This window comes from Bos mutus, chromosome 24 (assembly GCF_027580195.1).
Source record: "Bos mutus isolate GX-2022 chromosome 24, NWIPB_WYAK_1.1, whole genome shotgun sequence".
Classification (NCBI taxonomy): domain Eukaryota; kingdom Metazoa; phylum Chordata; class Mammalia; order Artiodactyla; family Bovidae; genus Bos; species Bos mutus.
The window spans coordinates 22,085,276-22,107,320 of NC_091640.1; the positions used below are offsets into that span (position 1 = coordinate 22,085,276).

The following is a 22,045-nucleotide window of genomic DNA, read 5'->3' on the forward strand; positions in this document are numbered from 1 at the left end:
CCTACGTGGCAGAGATGAAATCACTGAAAAAAATAAATAAGGGCTTCAAATGTATTACCTATAAGAGCAGTTTAAATACTGAAGATTTAAAACCAACATGTCCGGGTTTTTGTTTTTAAATTCTATTTTAAGCTTTGGAATGTTCACAGAGAAAGGTGAAGGAGGAAGGGAGAGAAGGGACCCAATGTTCCAATCACATGGGTCTCCAAAAGCAGAGTCCCAGAGGTTGTGGACCAATTTTGGTTTATATTAAGAGAACAACAAGCACTTGGAATCTCTGAGGATGTCATGTCAACATATCACTTGGAAGCATAGGCATGAGATTTTAGTGACCTCATGGGCACAGCCAAAATTAACTCCCAGTATTTATGTAACTGCCAGGGATGACAGGGCAAAGATCGCTTATAATTTTTTTTTTTTTTTGAGTCAGCTAATAGTGTTTCTTTGGTCAAAGAGAGAGGAAGTAGGGGTACTTTCAGCTCTATTTTTTAAACATGCAACATTTATATACATAGACTATTCTGCCCATAACACCATCTGAATGTTTAGATGAAGACATTAAAAAAAAAAAAAAAAGGAGTTATTTCCTGTTGCTCCCTAGCTGAAAGGATGCGTTTTAGGGGTATGTGTGCTCTGCCTCAGAGCAAAAGCATTGTTAGCAGTTATCAAGGTAGCATTTAAAAATAACTACCCCAGTACAAAAGAACTTCAGAGGAAATATGAGCGAAGCTATCAGTCTCCCTTCAAGTCTGGCCATGAGCTGCCTTAGACTCGAGCTGCATTCTCCATTACATTGTTATCCTTATCAAACAATGCAAACAATTTTAATGAGCTTATCTCCTAGAACATATTGCCAGATATGCTAATGTAAAAACGATGCCAACCATACAGGCCGACTCATTAATCAAAAAGCTCACAATACAATGACCAAGATCAGTCTCATCCCCACATCAGACCTCAGCAAAATACCAGGAATTACCTTCCTACTGTAAATAAGAAGGGCGGGCTCCCCCACCCATGCGGAGGCCATAAACTCCTAAGAAAATGCATAAGTGCACCTAGTTCCTTTCAGGTCCATTGCAGTCCAATCTCTTTCTAATAAACCTTGGGTTCTATGGAGAAAATTTTGGTGAATGTCTGACACCGTGACCTCTGCTGTCAATCCTTGCACCAATCAGCGAGCAGAATTCTTACAAAGCTCCATCAATCTGGCGGTTCAACATCACAGACTGCAGCTTAATCTAGAGGATTCCATCTTTCCTGCACACACACACACACACAAACACACACACACACACCAGTGCAAGCGCAAACCTTTTCCTCGCCCTCCTTCTGGTCTTTAGGCACAGCCTACCTCATGGTTCCTTTAAAATCTAAAAAGGAAAGAGGAAAGGAAGTGCTCTGGCTTGTCTCCCTTTGGAGAGGAGGGGAAATTTTGCTTGCATTTTGAAATCAACGTGGAAGCAAAGAGATGGAGGGAGACCCCTTGCAGGCAGCAAACCTATTCACAAAATGCTTTCCATCTGCAATCGGGCAGCCTCCGTGCACACCCAACATGACACATGGAAACAAACAGCAAATAACCACAACCGCCTTTACAAACGGCCGTCTGCAGCCGGGACCGGGGGCAGCGTCTGCTCCATTATATAACGGGCGGGTTTCCGCGCGCCCGCCCGTCCGCCGCCGCTCCCCGGCCAGCCCCATTACCTGTAGGAACGCTCGCCGCGCACTGTGTGCTTCCGGAAAGGAATGATGGTCCCGTTATCCTGGATGATGTCGTTGTTGTTCTCGCCATTTGGGGACAGGGTTTGGGTCGGCCCGGGCATTGGCGCACTCCCGAGGATGGGAACAAACCGCTGTGGGCTGGCTGGGGAGGAAGGTGGCTGTGTCTCGCCTTCCCGCTCGCCCGCTCCTCGCGCAGACCGCGCCTGCCGCCTGCTCGCAGCTCGCTGCTCCCAGCTCGGCGCTCGGCTCCCGCCCCGCCCTCTCGCGGCCCGCCCTCCCGGCTGCTGACGTCAAAGCGCCGGCAGCAGCACCCTGGTCACGTGCCCTGGCCTGTCCCCATAGCAACCCGCTAACTCATCTCCTCGCCTGGAATCGCGCTGGGCCGCTGCGCGACCACGCCGGCGGCTTCAGGCAGGCACCCGGGCCGGCCTACATCTGGCATGTAAAACCCCAGGCCACCCCTGGCCCCCCTCACTGACTCGCCTGGGTCTGAAAACCAGCTCTTCCTCTAACCATTTCCTTTCCAGCCCGAGCTCCCACTGCAGCTGTGTACACAAAAGAACGATTCAGGCAGAGGGGTGTGGGAGACCCTTTAACTCCTTCCATACCAAGTTCTTGTTCCATGAAAATTAAACTCGGTCTGGTTTCAGAAATATATAAGACGACCTGGTAGCCTGCTTCAAGAAAATTTATCAGACTAAGGGGTTAAAATTTCCAGGTTCCTGCCTCATTCTCCAAACAGCAGCAACCGCCTCCCCCAAAGCAACCCCAAACTTGAAAACCGAATAGGAAGCTCCATTTCCTTCTAATCAATATACCGTTACATTAATAATGAGAAAATCAAGAATTGCAAATGAAGATTTTCTGCACAAAAGAATCCCCAAAGGGAGTTCTTTTTTTTTTAAAGACCCACCATTTTAGAACATCATGGTTACCCAAAACCTCTCAATTCAAATTCTTACACTGCCTCCTGATACAGATAATTAAATCCTTGTCATGTTTTTTATTTTCTTTGAATTAAACAAGTGAACATCCAATTTAGTATTTGGATGGAAACTCTCAACATCAAGCGGCTCTGCCTCATTGCTATGCATCTTTCACATACATTGACTATGAGACAGGTCCTATTGTTATTATCATCCCTAATTTAGAGATGAGTATACTAGTGAGATGAAGTAACTGGTGCGGTGGCTCAAGGTCACACAGTCGGGAAGCAGTGAGCTGGAACTTCAAGCTGACATGCTTTTTATCAATGTGATTGGACAGTGGTGATGTGTGTTTAATGTGAACTCATAAATGTTATAGATCAAGGTAACAATCAAGTACCTTATATACTCTCAACAGTGAAAGGACAACTGTGAATAGAATTGCTAGTACGGTGCAAAGTCTATGGATTAGATTATAAATTCTGAACAGATTCCAGATGTGTCCAGTGCTTTCCTTCAGAGAAAAGAGTTTGCCTTCAACTCTTATCAGAAGTGGTTCTCTGCTTATCAGAAGTGGTCTTTGATGTTTCCTGGGGTGAGTAAAAGTCAAAATAAATGTATGTAGCAGAAAGTACTAGGCTCATGCCTTCACATCATTGTACAGCTTACCAGCTTTATTATTTTGTGATACAGATATTAAAACAAGTAAAAATGCTGTCATTCCTGACAATTCTCTAGCATATTTCCCTGGTAATAAGTTATTTCTGGCATCAAGCTTCTAGAATTAGAATCAAATAGTTTACAACACAGATGGTAAGGATAATCTCAAATAAGGGGGGCATTTTTCCTATTCTATAGTCTCCTTTTGAACTATATTTTAATAATTTTATTTTCTAATTTTTCCAGTGAATGCACAGTGTACAAGTTGATTACTTCATCCATATCTCAGCTTACATGATTATTTTTTTAATATATAATGAGGATCCAGTTCTGACCTAAGTCTTAACAAGGTACATCAGATAAATATCTAAATACAAGAGATACAAGTACAAGCCTCACATTGCACAATGAACCAAAAGGGCATGAGAGTGTAGTTCCTGCTACAAAGACAAACACTTCCTCCTCCTATTTCTGTTACTTGACCCACAGCTGTCAATTTCCCTACTAATTAATTCCCCTTTGCAAAAGCGTCCCCTTTCTTTGGGGACAGGCTGAAGTTAAAAGGCAGAGTCTACAAATCAAATATTTAATGTTTTCAGCCCTCTCACTTGGGGCTCTAGAGGATAGCTTACTTTTCTATGATCCCATGTTTGAGTAACAGGTCACATAATTGGTATTATCATAGGGACTATGTTTGTCAGAATTTGAATGTATTATTATTACTCATTCCACCAGGTAATTTCATGGAGAGAACTCTCCCACTGTTCCAAGGCTGTTCTTGAAGGAGAGGACTATGACCAGGAATTTGGGGGGATGGGCTGAACGGGGAGGAGTAGTCAGGCAGGTGGAGGAGGTACCTAAGAACCCTTGTAAATCTTCCACTGGGGCAGCTCTGAACCACAGCACTGTAAAGGGCCCCAGAGAGGCCCCAGAGATTTGTGATTACCCTCCAAGACGCAGGGGTAACAGGGGTAATAATTTGAAAATATTGAACAGATGTGTTTTCATTCCCCTCCCCATAAATCAGGTTACCTGGCAGCCATCCTCTTGTTTAGCCCCAGGAAGAAGGGGAGGGCACATTCCACTTTGGGAGGGAGAATGCTAGGATACAGGGGAAGCACAGACTCGGCAGGAAGAGGGAGGGGAGAGTACCTCCACCCCAAGGCTGAAAAGAAGCAGGTGAAAGTGAGCAAAAGCAGCATCTCCCATTTGCAGCTCCCTGAAGGGAGCATTAGAGAGCTTTTGGCTTTGTTCTCAGCCTAAGGGACTTTCTTGCGCCTAAAGAGGCAAATGTCCCATTTGGGACCCTGGGAAGAGATGGCTTTTAAAGAGGGTCTCCCCAACACCTTCCTTCCCAATCAAGCTGCAGCCTCATCACACTAGAAAAGTCCCTGGTTTGGTATGGTGAAGTAGGACCTAGGAAAGAGGAGGACATCTAAAAGACGGAATATCCACCCAAGAGATGGAGTGCTCCAAAGATGGACTGAACCGGAAGAGGCTATACTGTGAACTGGCAATTAAGTAAAACCTTTCGTTTCCCATCTCCCTCAGCAGGGAAAAGAGAGTCATACAGATTATAGAAAAAAGTAAACTAAAACGTCTGTGTACATCTGACTGTGGTTGAGGTTTTAGGTACACAGGTATACCGAAAATAAAGTATGTGCAGACCTAAATCTCCAGCTGCCCCATGGAGAAATGGCTTCTCTTACCAAGCCCTGTGGACTGAAGCTGGGGCTCTGACAGACCTGGGTCCCCAGCTTGGTTTCACCACCTGCTGACTATTTGACACTAACAAGTTACTCTGCATCTCTAAGATTTAGTTTCCTCATCTGCGAAGTAGGTGTAATAATACTGGTTTCACAGTGTTGCTGTGAAGGTTACATCACATAATACATTATATCTGAAGCAACGGACACAGTGCTGGGCCTGTAACAAATGCTCTTTAGTGGTAGATGCTATTTTTAAATAATAAGTTAAGCATACTCTAAAATGTTCATTCACTTAACACTTATGACTGGATTTCTTGCGTACTGGAAGCTGGTAAAACAAAAAGAAAAGTCCCAGGCTCTGTACTCAGGGAACTCAGAGTTGTGGGGGAGCAAGATAAAAATATTTGCAATTATGATACAACATGATGCCCTGATAATGGTATCAGACAGGCTGATAAAGGGCCACAGAAGATGAGGGAATGGAATTCCATTCCATTCAGAATGGAAATTGAAATAGGCCCGAAAAGCTTCCCCAAGGAGCTATTACCTAAGCCTTGGATGAGTAATAATTATGACCTTTTTTGTTCACTTTCTCTGTGCTAGACAGAATACATATATGTGCTCAGTTGTGTCCAACTCTTTTCGACCCCAAAGACTGTAGCCTGCCAGACTCCTCTGTCCATGGGGATTTCCCAGGCAAGAATACTGGAGTGGCTTGCCATTTCTTTTTCCAAAACAGAATATAAGATCCCTTAGGGAGGGTTCTTCAACTGTTTTGTTCACTACTATATCTTCAGTGCTTAGAATAAGGCCTAGCATGCAGTAGACACTACATGAATACATAATTCATTTATTCAACAAACATCTGATTTGATTCTCACAATAACCCTAGAGATAAAGTTGAGGCTCAAATAGTAAATGCAACTTATCCAGCATATCTTGGCCCCAAAGTTGACATGATTCTCCACTAGGCTGTACTGTCATTTAAAACAGGAATGGCAGGACTTCCCTGGTGGTCCAGTGGTTAAGAATCCACCTTCCAGTGTGGGGGATGCAGGTTCAATCCTTGGTCAAGGAACTAAGATCCCACATGCCTAGGGGCAGCTAAACCCATGAGCCAAGAGAAGAGCCCATGCACTGCAACGAAGACCCAGCACAGCCAAAAAACAATTTTTTTTTAAATTTTTAAAAATTAAAAGAGGACTGGTAGTGTAGAGGGGGAGACTAAGGGCTCCTCAAGCAGATACGGTTAGATTCACAGGTAGGAAAGGGTGTGATGTCTCAGGGAGACAGCAAGTTGTTTAGTGGGGATGGAGAACAGAGTATACGGTGGCAGGGGCCAAGGTGGGATGCAGGAGGGGCTGTGGCCAAGCTAAGAAGCTTGACCTTCACTTTGAAGATGTTTTGGAACAAAAAAGTGCTTGAGGAAGGAACTTCATGGTGATATTTGCATATCAAGAAAGTCTGATGTTACAGTAGTACAGAAGACACATTGGAGATTAAAATGCCTCAAACAGTGACCAAGGCCTAAACTTAGGAGCCAAGGGGCTGCAGAAGCAAGCCCAGATTTGAGATATTCAGAGGGAATAACTGCCATGATTTGCCGGACTAACTGATTGCAGGCATGGATGTTGATAAGGATTAAGGGTGGGCTGTGAAGGAGAAAGATATTTCAAGTGAATCCTAAGCTTATGGCTTAGGTGACCAAGTGGATAATGGTTACCATTCACCAAGATGGAAAATAACAGATTGAATTGTCCTCTGGAAGAAAGAGTCTCCTAGTGTGTTTTGGACCTAGAGAAGTGCTGACAGGACATCTGAGTGGTGACAACGAGGGGTCACCCGGCTTCACACACAGCGGGTGTTCACTATGTATTCTTTTTTGAATTTTTTATTGAAGGATAATTGCTTTACAGAATTTTGTTGTTTTCTGTCAAACCTCAACATGAATCAGCCATAGGTATACATATATCCCCTCCCTTTGGAACCTCCTTCCCACCCCACTCCCCATCCCACCCCTGTAGGCTGATACAGAGCCCCTGTTTGAGTTTCCTTGCTGCTGCTACTGCTAAGTTGCGTCAGTCGTGTCCGACTCTGTGCAACCCCATAGACGGCAGCCCACCAGGCTCCCCCGTCCCTGGGATTCTCCAGGCAAGAACACTGGAGTGGGTTGCCATTTCCTTCTCCAATGCATGAAAGTGAAAAATGAAAGTGAAGTCGCTCAGTTGTGTCTGACTCCTAGCGACCCCATGGACTGCAGCCTACCAGGTTCCTCCGTCCATGGGATTTTCCAGGCAAGAGTACTAGAGTGGGGTGCCATTGCCCTCTCCCTGAGTTTCCTTAGCCATACAGCAAATGCCCATTGGCTATTTTACATATGGTAATATAAATTTCCATGTTACTCTTTCCATACATCTTACCTTCTCTTCCCCTTTCCCAATGTCTGTTAAGTCTATTCTCTATGTCTGCTTCTCCATTGTTGTCCTGTAAATAATTTCTTCAGAACGATTTTTCTAGATTCCATATATGTGCATTATAATACAATATTTATCTTCCTCTTTCTGACTCACTTCACTCTGTATAATAGGTTCTAGGTTCATCCACCTATTAGAACCGACTCAAATGTGTTCCTTTTTATGGCTGAGTAATATTCCATTGTGTATATGTACCATAGCTTCTTTATCCATTCATCTGTCGATGGGCATCTAGGTTACTTCCATGTTCTAGCTATTGTAAATAGTGCTACAGTGAACAGTGGGATACATGTGTCTTTTGCAACCCTGGTTTCCTCAGGGTACACTACATATTCTTAAATAAGGGAACATGTGGGCCTTTGATGTATATGTTCGACTTGGAGATACAGATGATCTGCAGGGTGATCTTATGGGTGATCACTGAAGCTGAAGATGTGGATGCCCTTCACTCAGGGAGAGAGACAAGGCCTCGGATGGCACTCTGTAAAAGCTGAGTGGTGAAGCAGCAGCCTGCAAAGAGATGGGAAAGGGTTTTGCCTGATGGAGCCAATCCTAAGAGGCAGTGGTTTCACTGAGCCTAGGGGAGAAGTGGGTATCAGAGAGGAAGGAGGTGACTCTAGGGCTGAACTTCACAGGAAGTTTGAATCAGATAAGTGCAGAGAAGTGTTGACTGGATCTGATAAGACATTCTCAGATAATTTTTTTTAAAGAGGTTGAATTTCAGATCAGACCCATCAAGGATTACTGAAGAAAATAAAGAAATCTTCAACAAGTAGAGAAACCTTCATTGTTAGCAAGATCGATAATGAGGTGATATTACATTAAGGATCATAATATCAGCAACTAACTAGCATCAGCAAGTATTTGCACTAAAAAGCTCTCATCAATATTAGAGGAGCTGATGTGTTCATTAATGAGCACTTGTTAGGCACCAGATGAACCGATCCTGCCTCGACCCACCCTCCCCTCCAAAAGGCAAACAAATATTTCAGATGCATGTTTGGAGAGCAGGATTACTAAGGCGGATCCAGCAGACACAGAGCCAGAGCAATGAGCAAAAAAGGAAACCAGCCGCTGTCCCAGTCCACAGGCCCAATCAAGGAAGATGGAGCTGGGCACCAACCCAGATTTTAATTTTCCAAGCTCCTGGGTTATAGCACAGCCCCATTTCTCTTGAGAGTTAGGCCAGCAAGCCCCGATAATTGCATCTTGGCAGAAATCATTCTCTACTTCTCCAACATGTGAGATTCATCTAAAACAGGGACTTTGCATTGCCTTGGTTTTGAGAAATCCAACAGGAGAGAAGATATGAAATCATTAACCAGGAATCCCAATTCCATCCCCGTAGTACCTACTCATCACAAATGCCTTTTCTAAGTTCAAATGTGTTCACTGAAGCTGATAATCACTGCTGTCAAAGGCATTCACAGCTGTCACACCACCTTCGATGGGGGGGCTTCCTTAGATTGTTATCACCCCTGAATACAGACAGAAGATTCCACTTAGCAGTTACCACTGCTGCCCTGGGACAAGCAATTTCTCCTATGTGTACGTCTTGGGATTTTCCAGTAGGGAATGGCAGGGACAGGTTATCAATCGGTAGCTTAAAATATATTCCACACCCAAATGACATCAGTGAGTAAATACATGATTGGCTAGCCAGTGGTGCTGGCCCTGAATTACATTGGTGGCATAGAGAGTGGTTCTTGCTTGTTACTTTAACCCTGAAGTATAGAAGATTTTATTCATTCTTCCTTTAGATCTGATGAGAATTCTATAATATGCCTATGCCTCCTGACTTTTAGTCATAGCATTTTAAGAAAAGTTGGTAACTGTTTCCCCCAGATGAAGAAAGTCCTCCTTCAACACAAACCTGAACAGGTGGGCTCCTCCAGGACTGACTTTGGAAGTTACGTGTCTTTGCGGGTTATTTATCAGCCACACTGATAGCTATGCCAATGTGCTCACAAGGCAGAATTTTACAAGTCTCTTTCCTCTTTGCTAGTAAAATAGTGCGGTTTCTGTAATGTCAAAACACAGAAGGTGCTGCTGCTTAGGAGAAGATTTTCTGTGTGTTGGAATTGCTTTCTAATTTGCTTTTCCTTGGGTTTTCTCAAGGTTGGACTTAATTTTTATGGAATAACTCATAGAACATGATGGGAACTCAATTTACAAACTTGCAGAACATTATGATTTCTGTAATCAATCAATCAAATCTGTGCAATGTGAGGTTTCAGTCTATTAAATAAAAATGTGCTTTTGAATTATACCATCTGGTTAAATTTAAGAGCTTTAAATATGTTTTCTATAAAAATACAATGTGAGAAATGTTATAATTGAAGAACGTATTAAGTATCACCAGAATATAGAAAAGAAAGCAACCTTGCCTAGAGAGACAGGGCAAGCTTCACCAAGGTAGTGATATTGGTATTGGGGCTCAGTCAGTCAGTCAGCACATTTACTGAGAACCTACTGTGCGCTAAGAATGACAGGTGCTTGAGAGACAGAAATTAACAAAAGTTAGCAAAATTCTCTGCCCTTGTGAATCTTATACTTGAGTGTATTTCGTGGGGTGGGAGGGTAGTTGTAGATGAGGTCAGAAAGATCACAGAGGGACCAGAATGTACAGAGCTTTGAACAGCCATTGTGAAGACTTTGGCTTAAAAACCAAATTTAGAAGCCATTACTTAGTAGTAAGGTTCGCAATGTCTATTGACACAGACCTGGAATTCTCTCCAACAACAATCACAACAAAAACAGCAATATCTAATGTTTATTGGGTACTTTTTAAGGACCAAGTGCTATGTTTTAATTGGGTGGGTGTTTTAATCCCCACAGAAACTTATGAAGAAGGGGCAATTGTACATCTCGTTTGTCAGAGGAGGCAGCCAGTTAAATAACTTATCCAGATCATCAGCTAGGAAGTGGCAAAGCTGGGCGTGGATCCACCTGCCAGGTGTCCAAGCCAGCATTCTTATTCACGAACTCAGGCTGCCTTCCACTAGGGTCTGATAAAATCTGGGTGCAAAAATGCAGAATCTAGGGATGAAGCAGCAGAAGGATGTAGAAGCAAGAGAAGGTAGATAGCTGCGCTGAAGGCAGTTCAGTCTAGGGAGCAAGGAGGTAGTGGTGGAAAAGTGCAGAGGCAGAGAAAACAGCTCGGGGTGGTGGGGGCGGGATGAGAGACAGGACTGGAGAGCAGTATTCATGGGATGAGACACGTGGAAGGAAAGGAGTTGTAAATTATGGTTACGGAAAAGGAAGAGGGAAGGGGAGGGAGAGAGACCCGAAGATTAGGGGTTAACAGTGTGTGTGATTAATAGGGGAAATGAATTTTCTTCCCCTTTTTTATAGCAACTAACTTTTTTTCCCTGAGTTAGCCTCAGCTATCAATATACACTTCTCTCATATCTTTGGATAGGAGAGGAGACCATAGGCATTTTTTGCTTTTGTTTCCAAAGCTAAAATCTGTTTTCATTTTCACTAGGCTAAGACTGTGATAATTCAACGGTCCAGCTCTAGACAAGCCTCTTTGAATGTTCTCACTGAAATGTGTCCATGCTCAAGTTCATGCAATTCCTTTATTTCCTGCCCCTATTTTATTTCCACATTTGAACAAAACACATCTTGTTGAACTGACTGGGTAGCACAACTGAAAAGGGATAAAAACCTTCTCGGGCACAGTCGAGTGGCAAAGGAAAGGCAATCATTTAGCAAATAAATTATCTTCCAGAAGGGTCACGAGCTTTCAAGAGACGATTTGCTTAGGGCTCTCAAAAGCCAATGGACCCACAGGGCTTTATTTCTAACTTTGATATTAACAAGCAGCAACAGAATAAAGAGACTCCTTAATATAAATACAAAGCCAAGTTGGAAGGATAGGAAGACAGGAGTTCAAACCTTTGGCCTCCAGAATTTCACAGCCACTCGGGACCCAGGCCACCAATGACAGGGGCATGGGGAGGGAGGGTCTTCCTGAGTCTGGGCCTGCTCCGTCAAGGCGGGTGCACACGGGGGCGAACCATGGCTTCCGGGTGGCTCCTCAACAGCGTGTCAAGGGAACATGAGGCCAACAGCTGGGAAGCAGTGTGAGTAACGGAAGAGAAATTTCCCCATTTCTGACCTCATCCAAGTAAAATTTTTAAAAAGAAAATTAAAGAAGCTTGCTTCATTAAAAGAGAGAGAATGCAACTGGAAATCATGAAAAAAGAATTAAGGTTCCATCAGAAATGTTTTAATTAGCACTTACGTTCTGTTTACTCCAGAGCTCATAATGCCAAGTATCTCCATATCCTCAATTCACGCTCACTATTGGATGTGAGCATGAGGGGTCCAGTGACAGAAGATAGTACGTGAAAGCATAAAGGATCGCCTTCAAGTAGAGTCTATTTAATTTCTATGTGAAGGACCCAGACCCTTAGCAAATCCAAACGGGTCCTACTCTTACCAGACAGGGAGCCACAATGAGTTAACAGTCAGCTGAGAGAGCTAGATCGATTCTTGCGATTAATTGCTCACATAGCTTACTTTTCACACCCTCCCCCAAAGCCTCATCTCCAGTCTCTCCAGTGAGGATGGTATCAGCCTTCAAAGAGGCGGCAATGGAATCAATGCGAATGAGACATAATGGTACGGTGTGCAAAAAGCACGTCTAGTGCATTTTTATTATTTCTGTCTTCCTCTCCTTCTTCTGGGAACTACTCCTTCAAACCTTGTGATTCTAGTAGAGCTTGCCAATTATAATATTCCATCCTCCTGGACCTAAAGATTGGTTCAGAATTAGGTCTGTGACCCAAGCCAGGTCACTGAATAGATCTCTAGGATTAAAAAAAAATTAGAGCTGCAGTGTATATGCGTTTGAGGAGGAGTTAAGACATGGTATCTTCCTTACTGAAGAGAGCACTTGAGAATTAATACAGTATATTGTTAGGCAATAAAAATAACAGGCATCCAAATCAGAAGGGAAGAAGTAAAACTGTCACTATTTGCAGATAGCATGATACTGTTATCTGCATGATAGCATGATACTTGACCACCAAAAAACTGTTAGAGCTAATAAATTCAATAAAGTTGCAGGGTGTAAAATCAATATACAAAAGCCTGCTGCATTTCTATACATTAATAACAAACTGTTTAAAAATATAAGCCTACTATAATTGCATCAAAAATAATAAATAAAGGAATACATTTAGTCAAAGAAGTGAAAGATGTGTACATCAAAAAGTTTGATAAAAGAAATAGAAAGAATTAAAGAATACACAAGTAAATGTAAAGATATTCCAGGCTCATGGAATGGAAGATTATTATTAAAATGTCCATACTACCCAAAGCAATCTGCAGATGCAATGCAATCCCTGTCAAAATTCCAGTGACATTTTTCACAGAAATAAACAATCCTAAAATTTGTATGAAACCACAAAAGATTGAGAAAGAAGAACAAAGCTGGAGACATGCTTCCCAACTTCAAATAATATCCCAAAGCTATAGTAATTGTGGCATGCTACAGTCCATGGGGTTGCTAAGAGTCAGATATGACTTAGAGACTGAACAACAACAAATAGTAATCAAGACAGTACGGTATTGGCATAAAAACACATTCAAAGATCAGTGGAAGAGAACATATAGCCCAGAAATAAACACATACATATACAGTCAATTAACTTACACAAAGGAGCCAAAAATACACAATAGGGAAAGACAGACTCTCTTCAATGAACAGTCTTGGGGAAACTGAGTAGCTACATGCAAGAGAATGGAACTACATCATTATCTTATGCTATACATTAAAATTAACTTAAAATGGCTTAAAGACTTGAACCTAAGGCCTGAAACTATAAAACTCTTAGAAGAAAACATAGGCAGTAAGCTCCGTGACATTATTCTTGGCGGTGATTTTTTTGAATTTGACTCCAAAAACAATGGCAACAAAAGTACAAGTAAGTGAGACTGCATCAACCTAAAAGACCTCCGCACAGGAGAGGAAACCATCAACAAAATGGAAAGGCAACCTACCGAACGGGAGAAAACACTTACAGATCAATATCCGAAATGTATGCAGAACTCGCACAGCTCAACAGGAAAAAAACAAGCAGTATGGGTTTAAAAAATGGGCAGAGGATCTGAAAAGACATTTTTCCAAAGAAGACATACAGATGACCAAGAGGTACATGACACAATGCTTGACATCACTAATCACTAGAGAGTGCAAATCAAAACCACAATAAGATATCACCTCACTCTTGTTAGAATGGCTGTCATGAAAATAAGAAAGTGTTGGTGAGAATTTGGAGAAATGGGAACCCATGTGCACTTCTGGGGGAAAAGTAAAATTGGTGCAGCCACTATTATAGACAGTATGCAGTTTCCTCAAAAAGTTCAAAATAGAACCACATTTCGTGCATGCTAAGTCACTTCAGCTGTGTCCTACTCTTTGTTACCCCTTGGACCATAGCCCACTGGAATCCTCTGTCCATGGGGTTCTCCAGGCAAGAATACTGGAATGGTTTGCCATGCCCTCCTCCAGGGGATCTTCCTGAAGCAGGGATAGAACCCACATCTCTTTCCGCTCCTGCCTCGCAGACAGGTTCTTTACTGCTGAACCACTGGGAAAGCCCCAGAACCACCATGTGATCTAGCAATTACCGTCTGGGTATTTATTTGAAGGAAACAAAAAAACCCAAAAAGATATGTGCATCTCCATGTTTACTGCAGCATTATTTACAGTTGCCAAAATATGGCAGTAACCTAAGTACTCATCAACAGATGAATGGATAAAGAAAACTGGTACACACACACACTTTAGCCATAAAGAAGAAGGAAATTTTGCCATTTACAACATGGATAGACCTTATGGGCACTATGCTAAGTGAAATAAGTCAGAGAAAGACAAATGCCATTTAATCTCAATTATCTACGGAATCAAAAAGTCACCACCACAAATCCAAACTCATAGACACAAAGAACATATTAGTGGTTGCCAGAGGTTGGGGGTAAGGGGTCTGTAAAATGGGTGTAGGGTGTCAAAAGGCACAAACTTTCGATTGCAAAATAAATAAGTCCTGGGGGTGTAATATAGGACTTATTTTATGTGTAATAATGATGCACATAGTTAATAATACTGCATTGTATATTTGAAAGTTGCTAAGAGAGTAGATCTTAAAAGTTCTCATCACACACGAAAAATTTGCAACTGTGCGGTGATGAATGCTAACTAAATCATGTCATAATATGTACAAATATTGAACTACTATGTTGTACACTTGAAACTAGTATGTCATGTCAACTATATCTCAATTTTAAAATAAAGTGTAGCATAAATTGTACATTTACCAGATTTTGCACAGAAGTGAAAAGTGGTCATGGTTTGCATTAATATAGACTTGGATTTGAAATCAGATCAGGTTGATCCAGTTACAAGTTGAGTAGCCTTGGACAATCACTTTTCCCAGCCTCAGTTTCTTCATCCATAAATTGGGGTACTAAGATTTACAAAGCAATATTTTGAGATATAAAGCTCTAAAGGTTCCCACTTTGTCTGCTGGGACCATAATTTTTGACATTCTTCCCTTCCAGAGGTTGGATCTATTTCTTTTCCCCTTGAATCTGGACAGGCCCTGTGGCAGCTTTGAGCAATAGATTTTGGTAAAAATTATGCCAACCAGTTCATAGTCTAGACCTTATAATGACAGGCAGCTGCTGTCTTGGTCTCTTGGAAGCCAGATGCCCCGTAGGAAGGAAGTTTGGCTACCCTGGGACTACCATGCTGTGGGAAGGACAAGCCCTATGGAGAGGCCCCAGAAGAGACCATGGGGAGGAGCCGGGAGGGGAGTGACAGTGAACCTGCAGAGTTCCATGCCTCCTTCAGATCCAGCCACCACAGCTAAGGGTGATCCACTATGTGGATCAGAGATAAGCTGCCCAGCCAAGACCTTCCTTAATTCCTGATTCATAAAACCATGAGCTGTAACAAAAATGGTTAAGTTAATGAAGTTTGGGGGTAGTCTGTTACAAAGTAATAGCTAACACCATCCTGTTGATTCTCTATTTCTGCATAAGGAGTCACCCCAAAACTCAGTTGGGTAAAACAACAGCAATCATTTTATTATCTCCTGTTATTCTGGAGATGGACTGGGCTCAGCTAGGTGGTTTTCAGTCTCTCTCATACAGTTGTAATTAGAAGTGGCTGACTACTGAAGTCATCTTAGTACTTCCTCAGTCTCACAATTGGAGGTTGATGTTTCAGTTGGGACCTCAGCTGGAGGTCTGGCTGAATACCCACACAGACTCTTCATGTGGGCTGGGCTCCCTCACAACATGGCAGCAAGGCAGAAGGTGATGGCAGTTTTTAGTCTTGTCACAGACCATAACTTGGTCATACTTCTCTGGTCAAGGCAACCAGTTAAGTCAATCAAGATTCAAGAGGAAGGGATGTTGACTTCACTCATACACTCAATGGGAGAAATGTCAATATCACACCATAGGGAAACACGTGGACATAGTGTGGCAGCCAGCCTTGGGAAAGGCATTCGGCCACACAGACCGTGCTTCACTTTCTTACCCCCTGTTTCCTCAGTATGGGGTTGTTACAGCAGAAATTCCAGGGAAGAAAAGAATCAGGGCTCAAGTACTCAGTTTCAAAATAGACTTTTAATCCTATGGCAGACAGGATAACACAAACTGAAGAAGTTCATGAACCTCGAAAGCCTGATTTTCAACGATCAAAATTTCAAGACCCTTGAATAACTCAGAGCCTAAAGTTCTTGCCATTAGCCATCAGACCCTGTGACTAGTTGGAAACATCTGAGGTTTCTTCCAACCAGGAGACTGGTGGGCATCCCTAAGAGAAATCCTGTCCTCTCTCCTTTCCCCAGCCTTACCCCAAGCCAGGTTGGGGATTTATAAATAGAGGGAAATTGTCCGTTTCCTTTAAAAAAAATGTTTTAAGTTAAAAAATTTTTTTGGCTACACCACAAGGCATGAGACTTTCAAAAAAACATCTATTTCTGCTTTATTGACTATGTCAAAGCCTTTGACTGTGTGGGTCACAATAAACTGCAAAATTCTGAAAGAGATGGGAATACCAGACCACCTGACCTGCCTCTTGAGAAACCTATATGCAGGTCAGGAAACAACAGTTAGAACTGGACATGGAACAACAGACTGGTTCCAAATAGGAAAAGGAGTACGTCAAAGCTGTATATTGTCACCCTGTGTATTTAACTTATATGCAGAGTACATCATGAGAAATGCTGGGCTGGAAGAAGCACAAGCTGGAATCAAGATTGCCGGGAGAAATATCAATAACCTCAGATATTCAGGTGACATCACCCTTATGGCAGAAAGTGAAGAACTAAAGAGCCTCTTGATGAAAGTGAAAGAGGAGAATGAAAAAATTGGCTTAAAACTCAACATTCAGAAAACTAAGATCATGGCATCCTGTCCCATCACTTCATGGCAAATGGATGTGGAAACAGTGGCTGACTTTATTTTTTGGGGCTCCAAAGTCACTGCAGATGGTGACTGCAGCCATGAAATTAAAAGATGCTTACTCCTTGGAAGGAAAGTTATGACTAACCTAGACAGCATATTAAAAAGCAGAGACATTACTTTGCCAACAAAGGTCCATCTAGTCAAGGCTATGGTTTTTTTTAGTGGTCATGTATGGATGTGAGAGTTGGACTATAAAGAAAGCTGAGCACCGAAGAATTCATGCTTTTAAACTGTGGTATTGGAGAAGACTCTTGAGAGTCCCTTGGACTGCAAGAGAGCCAACCAGTCCATCCTAAAGGAGACCAGTCCTGGGTGTTCATTGGAAAGACTGATGTTGAAGCTGAAACTCCAATACTTTGGCCACCTAATACGAAGAGCTGACTCATTTGAAAAGACCATGATGCTGGGAAAGGATGAGGGCAGGAGGAGAAGGGGATGACGGAGGATGAGATGGTTGGATGGCATCACCAACTCGATGGACATGGGTTTGGGTAGACTCTGGCAGTTGGTGATAGATAGGGAGGCCTGGCGTGCTGTGGCTCATGGGGTTGCAAAGAGTCAGACATGACTGAGTGACTGAAATGAACTGAACTGAACTGAACAAGGCATGTGGTATCTTAGTTCCCTGATCAAGGATTGAACACATGCCTCTTGCATCAGGCATGAGGAGTCATATCCACTGTACCTCCAGGGAAGTTCCCAAACTGTCCTTTTTCATACCCGGAGGCTTGAGGGATGACAAAGCCACACAGAGGTTCCTGACTCACTACAACACAAGGACAGGAGGGGACAGATGCTGGTGAAGGGTTTGGGGTGACACCAATATTTCTGCAAAGCTGCCAAATATTTCTGGGGAGGGAGGGAGAACATATCTGACCCCATGCGGGTAGGGATGGAAAGATCAGCAGAAAAGAACAGGCCTGTGTACTGACCAGCCAGTTTCCCTGAGGACAGCTGCCATGAGAACAACTCAAAAAACATCAAATCTCCCCTCAGGTTTCCAGAAGAACCTCGTAAAATTGTGGTGTGGTGTCTACAGTCCTCGCCACATTCTCTCGCTTACTCCAGAAGGCAGAAGCAGAAATTAGGTTGGTGCCATTGGTTTGGACAATTTACAGCGCGTTTAACCAGGAAGATTCTCCCCTACTGCGCTCCCTCTCTTTCCACATCTTCTGCTTGAACTGGACCCAAATCTAACACTGAGTTCTGAGTCCTCAGCATCTGCCCACCTTCTTGCCCCGTCTCTCTGATGTAGTCATTTACCTGTTCATTTCACAACATGTTGCATGTGCCCCTCCCTCTCGTCTCCCACTCCTGACACCCTACTGCAGACACCACGCCTGGCTCGAGACTCTGTAGGCGTTGTCTTGCTTCCTGATGCTCCTCTCAGTGGTTCTGACAAATCGCCATGAGATCTATCTTTCCGCCCTTCTTTTTCAAAAACCTTCAGTGGCTCCTTATCGCTTTCAGGATGAAAATTCCACGTTTTACTTTTATTACTTAAGGCTCTGACTGTTATCCTTGGAAATATGTCCACCACCACATACGGTGAGAGTGGAATTTAACCTGGTTAACTTTAACTGGAAATGCTAGTTCTGCCTTCTGGTATCAGCAGAAAAAAGACTTCCTCTGCATGAAATTAGCATAGAAGCATGTAAATGTTCTGATGGTGAATCCTTTACAAATGTTCCTATAGAAACAGATTTTTCCATCTGATTATCGTATTGGACTAGGTTCAGTGCGACTGCGAGACCTTGAAGCTACCACTTTAAAACAACTCAGCTGGCTTCATCACAGAGCTCAGAAGAGGAGAGAAGCTTGGTCAGATGAATTATGATGTCAATGTAACCATATCTGAGCTGTCCTTGCAGAGTCCCTATCCATCCAAGGCAAGGAGAGAGAGCCAGGAACATTCAGCTACCGCCATCTCACCCTCACAACTGCTCTGACTATTCAGATTACATCACTAACATCCAAATCATGGCTTTCAGCAAATCAAAATATCAGCTTAAAAAATTCATGAGGCCATTATTGCTGAGAAGAAATAAAGAATCGTGGCGTTGCTGCTTCCTACCGCTGGTGAGAACAGTTTCAATTCCTCGGAGGATAAGCTCTGAAGCTAGATGACAGGTCCAAAAAAAGTCTCTCTGGCTGGTCACTTACATTTGGACACAACTTGTTGAATAGCAGTCTCATATTCTGCACGCAAAACACTCAACTCGGGGTGAAGTAAATCCTTCCACAAATGGCCTCCTCCCACATTTGCAATACTTGGGGAGAGTTCCTGAAGTTTGGACAGAGAGTTGTGGAGCAGAGCCAGTAAACTTCACAGCGGTTATGAAACAGCTGCAAATCCATGCTTATGTCATGTGTTGTACAAATACTACATTAAGGACACTCAGATCAAGAGAAGAAATATGGCTTTGCTAGTGTTAAAGCGAGATGCTTGATTTCAACTCAGAAGGCTTTTAAGAATAACCTCCAATGTCTCCTAATTATGTGGTTCTAAAATGTATTATTAATCTGGATTACTTTTATTTTCTCCATTTCCCCTCCTCCAAGCCAAAGAATCATTTCCTTCCATCCTTTAAATTCATCACCTTAGCCATTTACAAGATGGAGTGAAAACCCAACTGCAACCCAAAACAAAAAGAAGCTGTCCAAACTCTCAGAGTTTCTTCACATTGATTTTATCTGGAAAAAGACAGTGCCTGATAGTGATAGGTGATGCTGCTGTCCATAATATTGCCTGTGGTATAAAGCAATACACCACCTTGGCCTTCCCAGGTGACTCAGTGGTAAAGAGTCTGCCTGCAATGCAAGAGATGAGGGTTGGATCCCTGGGTTGGGAAGATCCCCTGGAGAAGGAATGGCAACCCACTCCAGTATTCTTGCCTGAGAAAACCCATGGACAGAGGAGCCTGACAGGCAATAGTCCATGGGGTTGCAAAAGACATGACTTAGTGACTAACAACAATATAAAGAAAGATACAAAATTTACTGAAGAGACCTTTTCCTGATTCCTTTCGAGTGTCAGTCAGGCAAATGTAAGAGCCAGATTTTCTGCATGATTTTGCGCATGATTATAATTCTCTCTAAAATGGGAAATGGAGGTTAAGTGAACTTTTGGATCCTGCCTCACAGATCTTACTTAGTAAATTTCATTAATCTCGAGATTCTTGTTTCCATTTGCTAAAGAAAAGCAAGTTACGTGGTTATTGGTAGAACTGAAGTATGTTTATTTGTATACAATGCTTTGTTCTACTGCAGTCTGAAAAAAGTGGCAATTATAGTCAAAAGCTTTCAGTAAATAATTGCAGAGGATACTCCACAAGTGAGGGGTGAAGTCAGAATGTGAATGAAGAAAGAGAGACCTGGAGAGTTCATAATTTACAAAGTGGTTTGAAAAGATCTCTGTCCTTCCCAGCTTGACGTTAAGTAAGGGTTTAAAAACCTTTAGTAAACAGGACCAAGCCCAGGTAGATGCTAAAATCCCAGTTCATGATAGCAGAGCAGGATTAGAAACTTGTTGAAAACAGAACAAATATCCTGAGTCCTGGGACTTTGAGAGCTTCTAATGTAACAAAATGCGAGCACTTTCTTTCTGCCACAAATCAAATCACTGAAAGAAATATGATAGAGCCAGTCACACACTCCACCTGACGCATCAATTCTTGGTTGTCCATAGGAAAGTTTTGACCAAAAAGTGATGTTATTATTCACTACTGCAGCCTATATTGGCTCTTTAGTATAATATATTTGACATTTATGATTAAATAAAAATATTTGAGTTATATTCTTATGATAAATATTTCACCAGATTATAAATATCACCAAAATGCTACATTTTCACTTTTCAGCTAGCCTGGAGACATACAACTGGGTGAGAAACAGCAAGGTAACAGTAAGTTTAAAATAAGTATATTATCCTGGGTACCATTTTGTCAGTAGCTTCAGTATATACTACCTTGTGAAGTGTGAAAATATTATATATCTTTGCTTCACTCCTTTTTAAAAACCTGTCCTGTTCAAATAACCACCCAACCATCAAATCCTATCAATTCTTCTCAGATTGCCTCAACTTTATGTTTGTTTGTTTGGGTTTTTTTTGTTGTTATTGTTGTTTCCACCAAATTCATATCACCTGAGAGGTAGAGAAAAGTAATAGCTTCTGGGAGTCTTCCTGGCTAAGTACTTTCTTTCCAAACCATTCTCTCTCTCTCTCTTTCTATATATATATATGTAGGTAATTGTAGTTTATAAAAGTATATACATGTTTAGAATCTGAGGACTACAGAATATATAATATTAAATGTGCAATTAATTTTTTTAAAACTATACTTAATTCTTGTAAGGTCACAATTATATCAACATAGTACCTATTTTCTACTATAAAAGAAATTCAACATACTTCTATTAATTTTCTTCTCTCAATTACTGTTAATATTTAGTTATTCCAATGGTTACCTTTATAACTTCAAGCCCTAGTCTTGAAATTTCTTGACTCACTCTAAGGAATGTCACCTATTAATTCTTCATTTTACATTTCTTCTCAGCTTTCCTCTTTTAATTTGCATAGTTTTACCATTATGTCTCCTTTATCCTTTATATTTGCATTATGTTCTATGAACTGTAGTTAAGGCTTCCTTATTTTGACTATAGATTGCTTTTAAGTTTGAAATCTAGGAAATGGCATTTACGATTATGCAATTTCTTATTCTCTCCAAACTCAAGTGGTATTACCTTTCATAGAGAAATAAATATGTCATTATATCTTGCAATCACAATAATAATATAATATCAAGATCAAATGAATCTTTTTTTTCTACAGGCTATTAATTATTCCAAAATATGCCTCATTTTAAGAGTGAACTTGAATTTTTAACAGAGAAGTTAAATATGTAGATATGTTCTCTATATCTCTATACCTATATAGTTGTTTTTCCTAGAGATTTTAACTATTTTGGGGGGACAGAATAAACATATTTCATCTTATAAAAAAATACTCAGATTCTAAGCCTAAATACATATAATAGAATGACCTTTTTTTTTTTTTTTCTGC

The 22,045-nt window shown here is 41.8% G+C and overlaps 1 protein-coding gene across 4 annotated transcripts in view; it reads right to left on the reverse strand.

The window, feature by feature from the left end:
• The window catches only part of MAPRE2 (microtubule associated protein RP/EB family member 2), a 187,117-nt gene that overhangs the window by 114,645 nt on the left and 50,427 nt on the right, over positions 1 to 22,045 (reverse strand). Inside the window, exon 1 of one of the 4 annotated variants that reach the window (XM_005889234.3) lies at positions 1,708 to 1,960. The exons of the other annotated variants lie outside the window; for them this stretch is intronic. Coding sequence (XP_005889296.1) covers positions 1,708 to 1,826 — 119 coding nt within the window. The 5' untranslated portion in view covers positions 1,827 to 1,960. Of the gene's footprint in view, positions 1 to 1,707; positions 1,961 to 22,045 lie in introns of those variants that run through there. 4 annotated transcript variants of the gene reach the window in all.